This window comes from Harpia harpyja, chromosome 8 (assembly GCF_026419915.1).
Source record: "Harpia harpyja isolate bHarHar1 chromosome 8, bHarHar1 primary haplotype, whole genome shotgun sequence".
Lineage (NCBI taxonomy): Eukaryota > Metazoa > Chordata > Aves > Accipitriformes > Accipitridae > Harpia > Harpia harpyja.
In genome coordinates this window covers 45888887-45903771 of record NC_068947.1, presented here as the reverse complement: position 1 = coordinate 45903771, position 14885 = coordinate 45888887, and the positions used below count along the sequence as shown (strand labels likewise).

Below are 14885 nucleotides of genomic sequence, written 5' to 3'. Positions count from 1 at the left end.
TTGAGCTTTTTTTCTTTTGCGTTTAAGTTTCATTTCCCAAAATAGGACATCATAAACCAATGAAGACCACGTTTCTGGAATTTACATTGAAACATGCTTTCTTATTCATTCTGTACAGGTGCAAACAACTAGGATTCCTTTTGTTGAAATGGCCTACTATACAAGCACAATGATATTAGCTGTAAAAAAATCTTTCATTGACAACAGTAATTTCACTCTGTACAGTTATTCTTAATATATGCTAGAAAAAGTTAATACTCCCAGAAAAAAAGAAATGAGAATAATAATTTTAGATTCATAGTTTATAACTTGACAGTCATTGGCCACATATGGAAACAGGCTGCCCCTCTTGATGTATCAATGACAGGAGGTATGTTAATTAATGTAGCAATGAGCCATCAATACAGGATGCATAAGTAAGCTGTTATACACAGAGCCTGGAAACAGGATGGCAGAGGGGAACAAAGGCAGGACTGTCTTCAGTCCACAGAGAAATGCATCACTAACTGATTACTATACACTGTGGTATGAGGCTTTGACACTGAACTCATTGCTTATTTTGTTAAGAATTCTTTTGACAGTATCTTTCAAACTATGAAAGATGCATTTTTGAAGGGACGAAATTATAAACCAACAGCTTTTCCACTGTTCTGAGAGAAGAGGCTTTAAGAACATACCAAGAATCTCTTATCTGCATCTCTGTTCCCCTCCCTCTTTTCAAATTCTCCGAATTATTTGGAACCTATTTTTCATCTCGCTCAAAACACAGTCCAGCAGATGCCTCAACAATGACTCTGAGATCACTATGCCTGGCACTCTGCAGAATGATTTCTCTCTCTCCAAAATGAATGCAAGACCTTATCAGTCTGACAGGGTGGAGCAACACCAAATGATACTACCACCTGTATCCTCCTGCTCAGTGCTCCAGATGTTGAAGGGCATCACTGTAGCTGCATAATATTTGTTTTCAGACAGTAGCCTCAGTGCAAACTAAGCCTCTACACATAGCCTTTCTAAACACAAAAAAGACCCTATGATGCATTCATAACATGTAATTCATAAAGTGTATAACACACTTTTGTTTTATTCAAGCTCTTTCAAAGTTAGGCCACATAAGTTGCGTGTAAAATTCACTATCTGCTACAAAGGCATTCCAGATTTCCATCTCCCCAGACACTGGGAGACAGGCACACAACAGTCTCACACTGAAAATGTGAGAACTAGTGGCTGAAGTGAAATCTATTCTGCTCTCAGTCACATCAGAGAAAATCAGAAAGGACAGACTCCACAGGAGTCAGTAGAGTTACACTCTGTAAAAACAGAAATGAAGACAGAATTAAGACCATTCAAACTCAAATCACACTCTAGAGGTCTGCCTGTTTGACGGATCAACATACCTCAACCCAAATTACTTGATTTATTATACATTCTCAAGTGAAAGTTTGATGAGGTTGGTTCAGAGGGACTCTTACTCAGCTAGGGATATGTCAGTCTGAATTGCCAAAATATAGTAAAACACTCAATATGCCTTGTTATTTATGAGGTTATTAGTAACATCTTAAGTCCGAAAAAGAAACCTTACTGGAGCATTTGTACATTGGAAGATACAGCAAAAACATTAATCAACGCTCATATCACTTCTGCAAGGTGGAGAACAGTTAGCTTTGCTAACCAAGGAATTCATACAGGAAGTTGCAGTGACTCAGGACAGTCAACGAAAGCGGTGAAAGACATATGGTTAGAGTCCAGGACTGCCTTCCACAATGCAGCACACGTCACCCAGACCACTGAGTCCAGGGTCCAAGCCTCTTCTTGTTTGCATCAGTTACAAATTTTGTTTCTTTCAGCAGATTTTGAACTCCTGATTTACATGGATAGGAAGAGGGAATACAACTCTCCATATATATGGCTTGAATGTTTTCCTCATCCATCTCTGACATCCAGCCCCCAAATAGTCTCATTTGCTCTGCAAGTGGGGAAAAATGACCCTTCTCTATGTTAAAAAAACATTAACATTCTCTCACTATGAGTAACAGCACTCCTCTGAGCCAGCCTCGTGCTAGAGGGAATCTTCATCTGTATCGATGTCACTGCTTGGTTTGTTCAATCTCTCAAATTCTTCTCCATCCTACAGGAATCAGAAGGAAGAGAACAATGTGAGCAAAAGTTATCTTGTTATTAATAAAAAAATTAAAAAAAAAAAGAAAAAAGAGAAGAGAAGAATGAAGTTTATTTTGAAGGCATCAGTTACATAATATCAAGACCCTGTAATTTAAATCTCTTACCAGTGTGTTATAATCTTGCTCTAGGATATACATGCTCATAAGAAAACATGCCCTGTATCTTTAACACTTTTTAGTGAGTCGCTCCCTAAACCAGCTTGTAGCCTATTCCTTCATCAGGAAGCCTGCTTACATAGTGCTATTTGTTTTTACCACAGCTGCTCAACTGTAAGTGCTACCATAGATAATGCCCGGTATACCAAAACCATATGACTTTGTGTTATTTACTGCTTGTTAAACAACAGCTGAAAAAGGCACCATGTGGAATTTCTGGAAAACGGATCTTCCAAGTTTAATGTTTCTTAAACAGAGACAGCACTCTGCTGGTTGCAACATGTATTACAGAACACATCTGTACAGGCAGACTAAAAGTACACAAACATTAACCCTTCCCCATTAGACTGACTGCTCTGCTCAATTGAATGACATATCTAGGAGCAAGCCCGCCCTGCCATGTTCTAGTTAACTAGATTACTATTCTAATTAAGACAAAACCCACTAATGGGCCTGGAGGAAATGTTCTGTAAGAAAAAAAACATGTTAAAACTCTGTATTTAAACATTTCCTTTTTGTCTTCAGGTATCATTGACTGTTAAAGTAGAAAGAATCTTAACATCAAATATATCAACTTCTTCATGATATGGTCTCAGCTACACAGATTTATCAGTTCTACTTATGTACAATTATTTCCCAGGCATCAATTCCAATTTCTGGATGCCCAGGACCAGTAAAATATTTTGGTTATAAAGGTTTCAAGAAAGGATTTGTACAAAGCTGAAGTTGCTCACAGGACTGTCTATAGTCACAGCAGGAAAGCAATGCTTACGCAGGCTTCATGAATTGAAAAAGTGGTATACGCAAGGCAATACCCAATCAATTTAAAAGATTTTAAGAAATACTAAGGAGTTTTGGTGATTGAGGGATGAGTCCGGTCACATACAAAATCAATCTTCCAAACATTCCATAGCATAAATGGAGGCGAAGCAAAAAAGAAACCAGAAAAGACAAGTACTGAAAAGCCTTACCCCACTTGACCTCTCCCATGCATCTCCTTTGACAAGTTTGCTCCTTTCCCGCAGAGTAGCATATTCCAGGCCTCTTGGTTTACTGGCATTATAGATGAATATGGAGAGAAGCACTACAGGAGCTTCCAAAAAGAACTCTAGAGAAGGCCTGAAGTCAAAGATGACGAAAGAGACGGCCGTGATGATGACAGTGGTGATCTGAGCAGTCATAACATGGAACATATTGTCTCGGAACTTCAAGATGAAGGCTACAGACAGCCCCAGGAAAGCTGTGACAAATATGAGGGCCACCGAGAAGATGTTGTGCCCATAAAAGAAGCCACAATTCCCTATCTGCCTCCGGTCCTTAGCCTGCAGCCCCAGCATAAGCCCATTGAACAGCACCCCAAAGGCATAGAGTTTGCTGTTCTGCATGAAGATGCTTTCAGCAAACTGATCCCCATCTTTCAAGATCTTTTCATTGTAGATGTTAGCCAGGGCAGAAATGAAACACTGTACTAGAATAAGCAGATGGCCCAGGCTGAGGCGGAGAGGTTTCAATGCTCCTGCCATGGTACTGGTGACATTCCACTGGAAGCTGGGAAGGAAACTTGGTGCTACGCAATTGCCCTTTTCCAGGCATGCTTCCTCAGGTCCGGCATAGAGAAGGCAGTGGTTAGATGGACTAAAAAACATATTGTGATGGAATCCGTGTGCAGCCAAGCTTTGCTGATGGCCTCCAGTTCCTAGAGTCAGGGCAACGATGGACAGGAATAAAATCACCAGAGATGCCCACTGTACCCAAGAGAGTTTTCGCCTAGGAGTAGACAAAAAAAGCCACCAACTTTAGAAACACAGTGGCACAAATTAAATGACAGGAGAACAAGCTCTATAAAACACCTAAAGACATAATGCCACAGATAAGGAGACAGAGACAGGTGCAAAGAAAAATCTTGGCTTTTCCGAATTGACAGTAAAATGCCAAAACGCAGCATGCTTTTCTATGGCAAGGGGGGCCCAGCCTGGCAATCACAGAAATACAAAATAGAGTATTCTGTAGAGATAATTTAAGGAAAGTCTTTCAAGATCATGTTAGTTTTAGATACTGACTGCCTGACAACTTAAAAGCAACTGTTGTCTCCATGGGAACACAGATCTGATGGATAAAAAGAAATCACAGACAAAAAAATCACCCTCTTTCTCTGGCAAACTTTTCCTATGCTTCACTTTTCCCCCATGATTTTGTGCCCTTTTCTAGTATTTTATGATGGTAAATCACATAAATCTATGAACGTAATTTGTAAGACTGTTAGAACTATTTATACTTTTTTCACTCAAGCAAAGCCTGTTTATCTTGGGGAAAATCAGAAATTTGGAACATTAAGTAAACGGTGACATCACAAAAGACATAAAACTAAACAACTGAGAAAAAGCATTTCAAGTCAGACTATCAGACACTGTTTTGGTATATTAACACCTGTAGAAAAGGCATCTTTGCTCCACGATCAACACAAGTGACTTTTTGAGTAGAGTGTGAAGTTAATATCCATCTCCCTGTCAGTCTTTTCTGAATCTAAATCACACCATAAAGAGCACAAATCAGGCGAAGTGGAACACATAGGAGTGAGAGTCTGGCTTTTGTCACATGAATAATGAAGAAAGGACATATAATTACTTTTTAAAACATACTATGCAGTTGACCAGAAACACATCAGGGCTGGCACAATATTACCGAAGACACCTCTATCTTTCACTCTTACATATCTCGTCTCCTCTTGTTAGATTACATTTATATTCAATTAAGAATTACAACAGACTGGAAAGAAGTACTGTTAATCATGAAATTTGAGATTTACTGTACACATGAAAGTACCCAAACCTTAATTCTGACCATCCAACAACTAGAAAACAACTGAAATCATGATTATATATTACAGTTGACCAAACGTGTAGAGATATGTAGGGACTCCTAATAAGCTACTATTTCCTACATCTTCAGACATAGAAACAAAGCCATCTCTCTGACTTGGTATAGCCACAAAAAAAGAGAATTACTGTTCCCATCAGACAAAGAGAAAGAATGTAGCTTAACTTCTTCATCAAGGCTAGGAAGATATAAACTTTAATTTACTTTAGTAAATACTACTTACTTTAGCACTATCCTGAAGAGAAGAGCTGTTGTTATAATGACAAAATTTGAGAAGAGTACAGCCATTGCCTAGAAAGAGAAGAAGGGGAACAAAGTTATATTCCAGACATAGTGTGGACATCAAAAGCCCACCAACTTCAAGTGTTCACCTTTGGGCAAAGTGTCAGAGTGAAAAGCATCATCCTGCTACTGAACTTTCCTTCTTACCCAAGTAGTAGAATAATATGCCCCTAAAATGACATTCAAGTCTTATTTCAAATTCTCAAGCAAACCACAAAGCCTAAGTTCCACTGTAGTGGGGAAAGCTGTATCGAAACAAAGATGTGAGGAAACCAATCCAGTGGAAACCTTACTTATCAAAAAAGAAAATGGTTTAGTTTTCTGTCAGATCAGTTCCCCAGCCAGGCTGACCGGTTAGCTGCAAAACCAGCTGTGTCAGCATAAAGGAGGAAGTTGCTCCAAAATGAAAATAAGCAAAGAATAGAGGAAAGCGAGGCTGCTTCTGGCTGCAGTGCCAGCTTGCAGCATTCATGAAATCCCAGACTTGGACAAGGCACTTGCAGAAAATAAACTTCTTGTATGTCAAGTGCATTTGCTGTATCATTTATCAAAGGTAAGGAGGTGCTCGGCTTGAATTTTCAAGACTGCAACTGTACTAAAAAATTCATCTATTTCAAAGTACAACTGAAGACAACTCTAAAGCTCCTGCCTAATTTGGGAATAGCTGTATAATAATGACTATGCCCTAATCCATGGCCATGATGCCAAGCTGCAAGCTCCTTGTAGCAAGGACTGTCTATTTGGTCTCTGTATTAGACACTCTACACAGGGACACTGGACCAAGATGAGGCTCTTTTAGGCACTGCAGTTACCATTAAAGATCAGAACCTACCAGCACCAGTGAGGGAAAAAGGTTCTTTTTGGGGGGTGGGGGTGTTTCGCAAATTGTGTGTTATTCAGGACTGCCCTGTGCAGTCACTACACGTACAAAAATCTAGGCATCTGAACTCTTTTCTCCAACTCAGCCTCAGAGTGAGATCGCTTTTTTAGACAAGTTTACACAAAAACATATATGTATTCAGAAATGCAAAACACAGAATTTATCTTGAACTTTCACATATGCATTTCCACATTCCAAATTCTGCAATAGCGGAGCCTTTTTCATTTGCCAGCAGAAAAGCACAGGCCCTTTTCCCATTACCTTAGTTCCACTCTATTCCAACATACTATCTGCTGAATAATAAATCTCATGAAACAGCACGACACAGGGTCTCAAGTAAGCTGAAGACTGACAAGAGACACCTGCCTAAGAAACCAGTGCTTAATTTTCCGCTTTGCAAGATTACAACTCAATAAATATTCATGTTAGATGAACACTGTGGAAGGAGAAAAATATTGAATAAACAAGTGAATCTGGCAGAAACCACTCTGGAAAAAAAAGGCTTGATGCAAAATGTACAAGTGTTCCACGTATACCCTGGTTTTGCTTTACAGTCAAAGCCCCGCATCCAACATGTCTGGTAACATAATATGATCAAAATCTATAGCAGGATAGTTACAAGGAATTAATTTTTAGTTGTTTTGTTCTCTGAGGCCTCAGGGGACCTCTGTCCTAGATGAGGAGTAAGGAAAAAATTTACCAAAGATCGCCATGCCGCTAACTTACATGTCACAGACAAAATCTCTAAAAAATAAGTTCTATCACTAGGAAATGTTAGCCACTAAAGAGTATCCATAGTTACAGCTGAAGCTGCAAGCAAAAATCTCACCAAAGCAACTTTACACTTCAGGCATCTACTCAGCCAGGTACTACTTAGTCCCAAACCTACTTAGTTTTTAAAGTCACATGAAACCAAGTTCAGTCAGGTATAGCCACCTTCTTTCAAGCATCCCGCCTCCACCTTTTCACCTTCATGATCTTGTACACTGTCAAAGTATTCTATCTTACAGGTATTTAGTTATCTCTTTTAATACTTGTTTACCATGACAATGTCACAATTTCAGCTAACCCTCATAAAATATATCCAGTTAAAAGGTATAAGACACTACGAATTCTGAAAAAGAGGAATCTCAGAGCACGTGTTCTGAGGGGAGAGAGACAAGGTATGTGGGGAGGTATGTGTGTAAAATATAAAAGCTGTGCATGTTACAAAAGATGACCTTAATTGAGCCAAATCAAATTCCTTAAGAAAGCAATAGTGTTTATGTAACTTTCTAAACATCAGGCTTTGCTATTACAAACATTATAGCTGAATTTCCTTCCTAAAGTAAAAAAAACCCACCCAACAACAAAAAACAAGCCTCAAAAACACCACCACAAAACGACCCCACCACCACCAAAAAAACACAGAACCAAGCACCCACGCATGCTATTTTAAGATATCCGACTCTTGATTTTAATTAGATTTTTCCAACTAGGTCCTATTCTGGACTCTGGTCGGTCCCTTACAGAAATGTAGACCTAAAAGGGCAGTATTTTAAAGAAAAATTCTGAAAGAGAAGGAACAGAAACATTTATACTTATTTTTAATGTCAAACAGGGGCAGCCACAGTATTTTATAGCAAGCACTAACCATCTGTTTCCATCTAACTTCAAACATAGATTCTGAACCAAAAAGTATCCTAGCATGAAAATAAAAGAAAGCACAAAAACTGTGCTATTTCCTGAGCATATGTAGATTCATCCAAAAGGATGAACGTAGCTAGAAGAAAGTACCAATTAAATTTTGTGCTTAAACATAACTAATAAACAAATGCAAGAATTAAGAGTCAAGCAGTTTTCTTCCTCCCCTCCTCAGTTTCAGTTACACTTACTCCCTTTGTGGGATTACATTTATTCACTTTTCTTTGGAGTCAGTGAGGAAAGAAAACATGTCATCATATCAAGTCACACACATAAAGTGGTAGGAGCCACACAGAAAAGTGTGGCTCAAAAACTAGCAAGATTAACAAATGCATTGAAAGAGAAATACGGAGTTGAAGAAATCAAAGAAGGGAAACCACCAAAAACCTGCCTCGTACTTAAGCAATTCAGCCTACTTCTAAATCACTTTGGATGGAGAAAATACACACTATCCTCTACTGAGAGCTGTACAACACTGACCAGTGGGCAAGAGAATGGGAAGGTCTGGCTGGTCAGGTAACAGATCATTCTTTTACCTGCAAATTTTGCCTTGCTAGTGTTACAACTGTAGATAGTCTAAGGGCAATTTTACCTACCACTAAGACATTGGAAGATACTTTATTCAGTATATGTATACTTACTGGCTGGAGGTAGGACAGCACGTAGAAGACAATCAAGTTATCCAAAAAGTAAAGAAAGGCAGGAATTGACCATTTCATGGAATTACAAAAATTCTTCCAGGAAAGACATTCAAAGGGATGATCCAAACAACCCTCTGAAAGGAAAAGAAATCAGTAAGAAAGACATCTTTCTTATTATCGAAAGCCCATTCCCTTGTAACAGAATAGGTACTATTCTGTTTTTAGGAACACCGTTGGACTGAAAAAACTAAGCTACCACAGCCCTCCGGCAACATAGAGGAGAGATCCACGGCACAACACACAGCTAGAGCACCAATCCTGTGTCTACAGGCATTCACCTCCTTGCTTCAGCAGAGAAAACATCAGGGAACCTGTTACCCCCATCAGAGTATTTGTCCACTGGGAGCAAAAATTCAATTATCAACCATTCTTTGAGGGCCAAAAAGCACCCCAAAGTCCCTACACAATAGTGACATCATTACTGGGTATCATTTTCTGATGATCTAATTTAGAACTGAAACAATGACACAGACAGTGGATCTGTTCATGAGCACCTGAAGGGCAGCCAGTAATGTCAGAAGTACAAAATAAACCAGAACTCAGTACCTGTAGCACACAGCACACGACCTGTGTAAAAAGAGAACATATAGGAAGAAGGAAGAAAGAAAGGACAAGGCACAAAGAATGACATTTACTTAGGTAATCAGGGGACACACACTCTAGGAAGAAGACTATCTGTGATAGACTACTCTAGAGTTGGTGACAGAAGTACTTTGTTAGCACAGATTTAAGACTACACAATGTTATCTAATCCTCTTCTGAACCACCAACACATTGAATTCAGCAAAACTCAGACATCTGGAAGAAAAAGGAAAAAAAAAATAAAGAAAACCAGAAAACATATAATCAGCAATAGCCAATGATGGCAAACACTGACTGAATACATTTACTGTCTTAGGTATGTTTGTATTAAATGGTGGAGGTAAAAATTTCATCAGCTTTCCAGAGCCAAGACTGTTACATGGAGAAGTGGACAAAACCAGCAGTTCAATTTAACATGAGTCTCCAGTGCCTGACTCCCTATTCCAACTTAAACGTCTGTTCTCTGCCATTTTGAAATGCTATGAAGTTAACCTCTCATCCTTTTTACATCAGGACAGAAAAGCCAAGAAAGAAAAAAGAAAAATAGCCTGCAATGCAAAATCAGTAGCTAGTGAAGCCTGACACCACTTTTTCTGAACAGCAGCCCCAAGATCTGTCTTCACAACAAAGCTACCTTGAATTATAACATTGGTATGTTGCTTCTGACTCAAATACCACTACACACATACAAAGCCTCTTCAGTGGAAGGTCGTGGTGCTTTTAAGTAAGAGCGGTCAGAACAACAGAACATAAAGGCCAGTCCTTGAGTTAATGCAATTTATAAGCATCTGTTCAGTTGTGACTTCACAGTGAGGTGAGTCCTATCATCCTAGTATGGTACTGTGTTAAAATTCTGAAAATGTTAGACTGTGTCTTCATTACACTTTCTAATTCAACTTACCTGTCCCCATTTCAGCTACCATACACAAAACTCAAGAACACCTGAATTTACAGCACAAAGTAGAGTTATAAAAATGAAGTTTAGTTTTAACTCTGCATGGAAGACACAATTCCACTGAACCTTACCGAAGGACCTACTCCATACTACTACATGTGAATCTATAATTTAAAAAAAAAAACACCCAAAAACCCCACAATTAAAAAATAAGAGATTTTAAATACAACAAATCTTAGAAAGTCAACACATTTTAGTTATTTTAAACATAGGTACTTACCTTTTTTCTTAACCCATAGTGCCAATACCATGCACAGGACCAGTTTTACTACTTCAGAACATATGTTCACTGTTGTAGGAAGGTAATCATATTTGTTATCTGTAGGATTCAGCAAATCAGAGAGAGTACACAATCAGATTCTGTTTCCTGAGTTCATAATTAGAGCAAGAAACTATTTTAACCCCTCCAGTCAGAATTTTAGCCACTTTCCGTAAGTACAAAAGGCTATGTCAGCATTTTCATTATAAATATTCCAATTTTTATGATAGACAACTTCCTGAATGGTCTCCTTTCTAGGCTGAAATCTTTACTCATTTGGTCCCAGTTTACAGCAGAACTTTTTGGAAGAACTCAAGAACATCGCTGTTCTAAAAAAAATTAAAAATAGGAATGTTTTCCCCAAACAGCAGTATGCTATTTTTTCCCCTCACAAAAAACGGCTTCCAGGATGACACAACCTTCTTCTAGGACTATCTCTTTTCTTTGTTAGCATATCTTGCTAATACTTGGCAAAAGGAGAAGCAGTCATACTAGCCAGTTATAGTACACCCACTATGATACCACTTTTCTCCTAAGACTGTTGCAAGACAAATATTTCAGTCAAGACATGTACCATCAATAGTGCTTACACAACAATTCAGTCTTTGAAAATCAGCTATAAAATAATCCACTGCCTCATCTTTTAAGGGTGAGTCTCCACGTGGATCACACTTTGCAACCCAACTTATCACTCCATGTTAGACCTGTGACTATACAGAGATTTTCCAGTACAGAAATACATGTCGCTATTTATATAATTGAATGTTTATGCCAAGAACTCTGGAGGCAGAGAACTAGGCTTTTGGGTGTCTGTTTTACCCCAAATATCAACTCTTTCTTATTTGAGGTACATTATATTTATTGCCCAACAGCACCTTCATTGGCAGAATACTTCATCAAAAGGATTCGACTTGAGCCCAACGCAATAAACACTCCTCCAAGCAGAAAGGTATAGACGGTTGTCTTGGAGCAAAACACAAATCTATTACAGCACTTGGTCTTCATTCTGCTGTCTCGCTGTCAATGCCCTTTGGATGACAAAACGAAAATACGCTATAAATAGTACTTCCAGAACCTGGTTAAACAAGGCGAAATGTGTGTATTTTACTGCTTTATGTTATTTTATACAAAGATGCTTACATCACAAGCCATGATCTCATTCTACAGTTATCTTTTTTCTTTTTTATAAAAAAAAAAAAAAAATTAAGAGAGCAAAAGGATATGCCATGAGGACCAGCGAAGGGGGATAAACAATGTATATATACATAGGGACTCAGAAAGTGGCAAAAACGGGCCAGTTTGGCTGAAGAGTGCACCTATGGAATACTGATCAGCTAAAAGGATTACATGAATTACATGCTTATTTTTCTTTAATATTTTTGAAAGCATTCTTGTTCCTGATTCCAAGAAGGAAAAGTTTTACAGCTGTGGAGCAAGAGCAACACCTCAGGGATGACCTGGCGCTTACTCGGCACCGGCTTGTGCCCAGAAGGCAGGGGAGGACTGCGGACCGCAGGAGGCAGAGCCCGAGCGGTACCCGCGTTCTCCGTCTCCAGCGCTGCCGTTACTCGGCCGACCGTTAACGGGCCCACAGGTGTGAAAAACCGGCTAGCAGACGGCCAACACCGGCCCCTGTGCCCCTTCGGGCCGGTTGCGGCGGGCGGGACGTCCGTTAACGGCCGGGACTTCCGTTAACGGCCGCCGCGGCTCACGCCATTCCACCCCAGCGGGGCCGGCCGGAGCGCGCGTTGGCACCCCCAATGGCCCCGGGGCGGCAGGGAGCGCCGGCTCCGCGGGCCTCGGGGAGACACGGGGCGAACACCCACCTCGCAGCGGTGCCGAGAGCGCGGCCGGTAAGCGCCGCCGAGCGCTCCCCGGCGCCGAAGGAACGCTCGCTCGCCCGGCTTCGCTGACCGCCGTCTGCCACGTCGTTACCTCAGGTCGACGCGCGGCTGCAGCCACGAGCGGGGCCGCTGCCGCGCCGGGGTGAGGCGGGCCCCGGGGCGGCAAGCGGCCAGTGCTCAGAGGCCGCGACCAAGCGCACCAGGCGCACGGGCTCCCAGGAGACCGCGATACCGCGCTCCCCCTCACCCCCGCTGCACGCCCCCAGCGCCCATCACCCAACCAAGCCCGCGGGAGCACGGCCAGCCCCTCAACGTCCCACCACAGAGCTCCCTGCCACGCCGCAACCGTAGGGCGCTGCCCGGCTCCCACCTCACCTCACCCGCACCGGCCTCACCTGGCGGGGCGGGGGGGCGGGGGGGCGGAGCCCTCCCGCCCGGCAGCGCGCGCCCCCTGGCCGCCCCCCCCCGCGTCGCCGCCCTGCGCGGGCGCGCACGCCCGCATACTCTTTGACAACCGGCCCCGCCCCTCCCGGCGGCTCCGGCCACGTGACCGCGGGCAACCGGGCTCCACCCCGGCTCTCTCTCGCCCGCCCTCGCCCCCTCAGCCACGTGATCCGCCCCCCCGCCCCTTCCCGTGGACGGCGGGGCGCGCGTGCGCGCGAGGCGTCGGCAGCTTCCCGCCCCGCCCCTCCCTCCGCACCTTCCCGCCTTGCGCGCGCACACGCACACGGGCGGGCGCGACGCGGCGTTGAGTGCCGGTCTGTCGTCACGCGTGTGCGACATGGAGTGGGCGGGAAGGGCGGGGGGGTATGTGTCACGTGACCGGCGGGGAGGCGGTGCTGCCGGGGCGGCCGCCGCCGCGGAGATCGTTGGCCGAGGGGCGGGGGAGGCGGTTGTCCTCCTCGTGGGGCCCGCCGGCAGCATGCAGAACGTCATCAACACGGTGAAGGGGAAGGCCCTGGAGGTAGCCGAGTACCTCACCCCCGTGCTCAAGGTGCCGGCCCGCGCGGGAGCCTGGCGGCGGGGGCGGGGTGAAGTGACGGGAGGCGCGCGCTGCCTGAGGCGTTGGAGCCGTTACCGGTCGGGGGACGCGCCCGCCCTTTTGCGGCGGGGCGGCCGCGGAGCCCTCAGCCGCCGCCGGGGTCGCGGGTGCCGACGGAGCGGCCCTGGCCCCTTCCCCCCCCCCCCCCGCCCCATCCGGGTTGTCGCCCGCAGTGCGGCCGCTGCCCGCCCGCTGGCGGCTCCTTACCGCCGCTCCCGCCTGCGCGGGCATTTTTCCCTGCCGCCCCGGTGGGGCGTGAGGGGCGGCCGGGAGTCGCTCCGCCTTCCCGGAAGCCGACCGGTGGCCGCGGCTTCGTTTGTCGTCCGTGTCCGAGGAAGTCTGTCGTTGCGGTGGCTTTACGCAACCGGCGGAGGGTCTCCGAGGGCGCGGTGTTCCCTCACGCCTCAGGGGGAGGCTGCGCTGGGGCAGCCTTGCGGCGGCAAAGCCACCGGCCCTCGTCCCGCACCGGGGTGTGCGGGATGGAGGGAAGCTGAGTTGGAGCTCCTGTGCTGTTAGGGGTGGGAGCGTTCACCTCGGAGGTGCGGGCCTTCGAAGCCCAGGTGTTGCTGGTCCTACTGCTGGAGGAGTAACTTATTTGTTGCTGTTTTCTATTAAAGTGGCTAAACTTTAACTGATTGTGTGACCAGGAATGGAAATCCAAAGGTGCTCGTGTACTGGTAGTCTTAAGCCTGGTTTCAGGAATGTGTTGCAATGGTTATTTTGGGTAAGAGTGCAGCTTCCCTCAGCTGACAGAAAAAACACCTAGTCACATCTTCATTATGTGAGCAGGTGTAAAGTTATGTAGCATGGCTTATTTCTGTATCAGCATTACTATATTAATAGAAGCCTGTATGCGCTAAAGTAACTGCGAATAGTAGAAATGGGCTGTTTGGTTCTTGAGAGCAAATTGTAACAGTCTGCTTGTAAAGGTGGGCAGTACATCTGTTACGATTCCTGTTACTGCTTATTCAGGTAAAACCAAATTTTAAGTGTTCTTCTGCAGTTTTTAGACTACACCCCATTTTCTGCCTCCTATTTACGAATACTTTTTTATGTAAAACCCAACTTGGTGTGTGAATGCTTAACTTGTCAGCCATTCTTTCACATTTTTCCACGTTTTTGAAAAATACTTCTACTGTAATTGTTTATGACAGCAACCTCTCTGCTTGTGGTTTTATGGTGTGACCTTCTGTATACCTTGTACTCTGTGGCTTAGATCTTCAGGCAGAAGACAGCGATACTCAATTGTTAATTGAACCTGTCCCTCTGTGGTATGTAGTATGCTCTTGCCTGGATAGTAGACCTTTCTATAGTTGCCCACCAATGTGACATCTATGGGCTGCACTGAAGTTGTGGCGTGGAAAGCTGAAGTGACTTGTTTACCATAGTACAGTTGCTGTTGCACAGCTGGTGCAATAGCAGAGGAATTCTTGTGCCCAGATGT

The 14885-nt window shown here is 43.6% G+C and overlaps 2 protein-coding genes across 4 annotated transcripts in view; one reads left to right on the top strand and one right to left on the bottom strand.

Annotated features, from left to right (window-relative positions):
* Positions 1–80: 80 nt before the first annotated feature.
* Positions 81–14122, bottom strand: SLC35A5 (solute carrier family 35 member A5). 2 transcript variants are annotated; one of them, XM_052794295.1, is made up of 7 exons: positions 13649–14122; positions 11431–11583; positions 10517–10615; positions 8700–8833; positions 5437–5504; positions 3308–4103; positions 81–2128 (listed from the first exon to the last, which is right to left on the bottom strand). In XM_052794295.1, the coding sequence occupies exons 2-7, from the start codon at positions 11558–11560 to the stop codon at positions 2060–2062; spliced, it is 1296 nt and encodes a 431-aa protein (XP_052650255.1). In that variant the 5' UTR covers positions 11561–11583; positions 13649–14122; the 3' UTR covers positions 81–2059. The 2 variants fall into 2 exon arrangements, with proteins under 2 accessions (XP_052650255.1, XP_052650254.1); XM_052794294.1 differs by lacking the exon at positions 13649–14122 and adding an exon at positions 12382–12695.
* Positions 13219–14885, top strand: part of ATG3 (autophagy related 3) — a 24693-nt gene continuing 23026 nt past the window's right edge. For both annotated transcript variants that reach the window (XM_052794296.1, XM_052794297.1), the window contains exon 1: positions 13219–13393. In XM_052794296.1, the coding sequence (XP_052650256.1) occupies positions 13322–13393 (72 nt within the window). In that variant the 5' untranslated portion in view covers positions 13219–13321. The remainder of the gene's footprint in view (positions 13394–14885) is intronic.

Coding starts and splice junctions, on each gene's coding strand:
- SLC35A5 (XM_052794295.1), bottom strand. CDS start 11,560: ATGAAGACCAAGTGCTGTAATAGATTTGTGTTTTGCTCCAAGACAACC. Junction 4,104..5,436: donor CTCTTCAGGATAGTGCTAAA/GTAAGTAGTATT, acceptor GTCTACTCCTAG/GCGAAAACTCTCTTGGGTAC. Junction 2,129..3,307: donor CATGGGAGAGGTCAAGTGGG/GTAAGGCTTTTC, acceptor TGATTCCTGTAG/GATGGAGAAGAATTTGAGAG.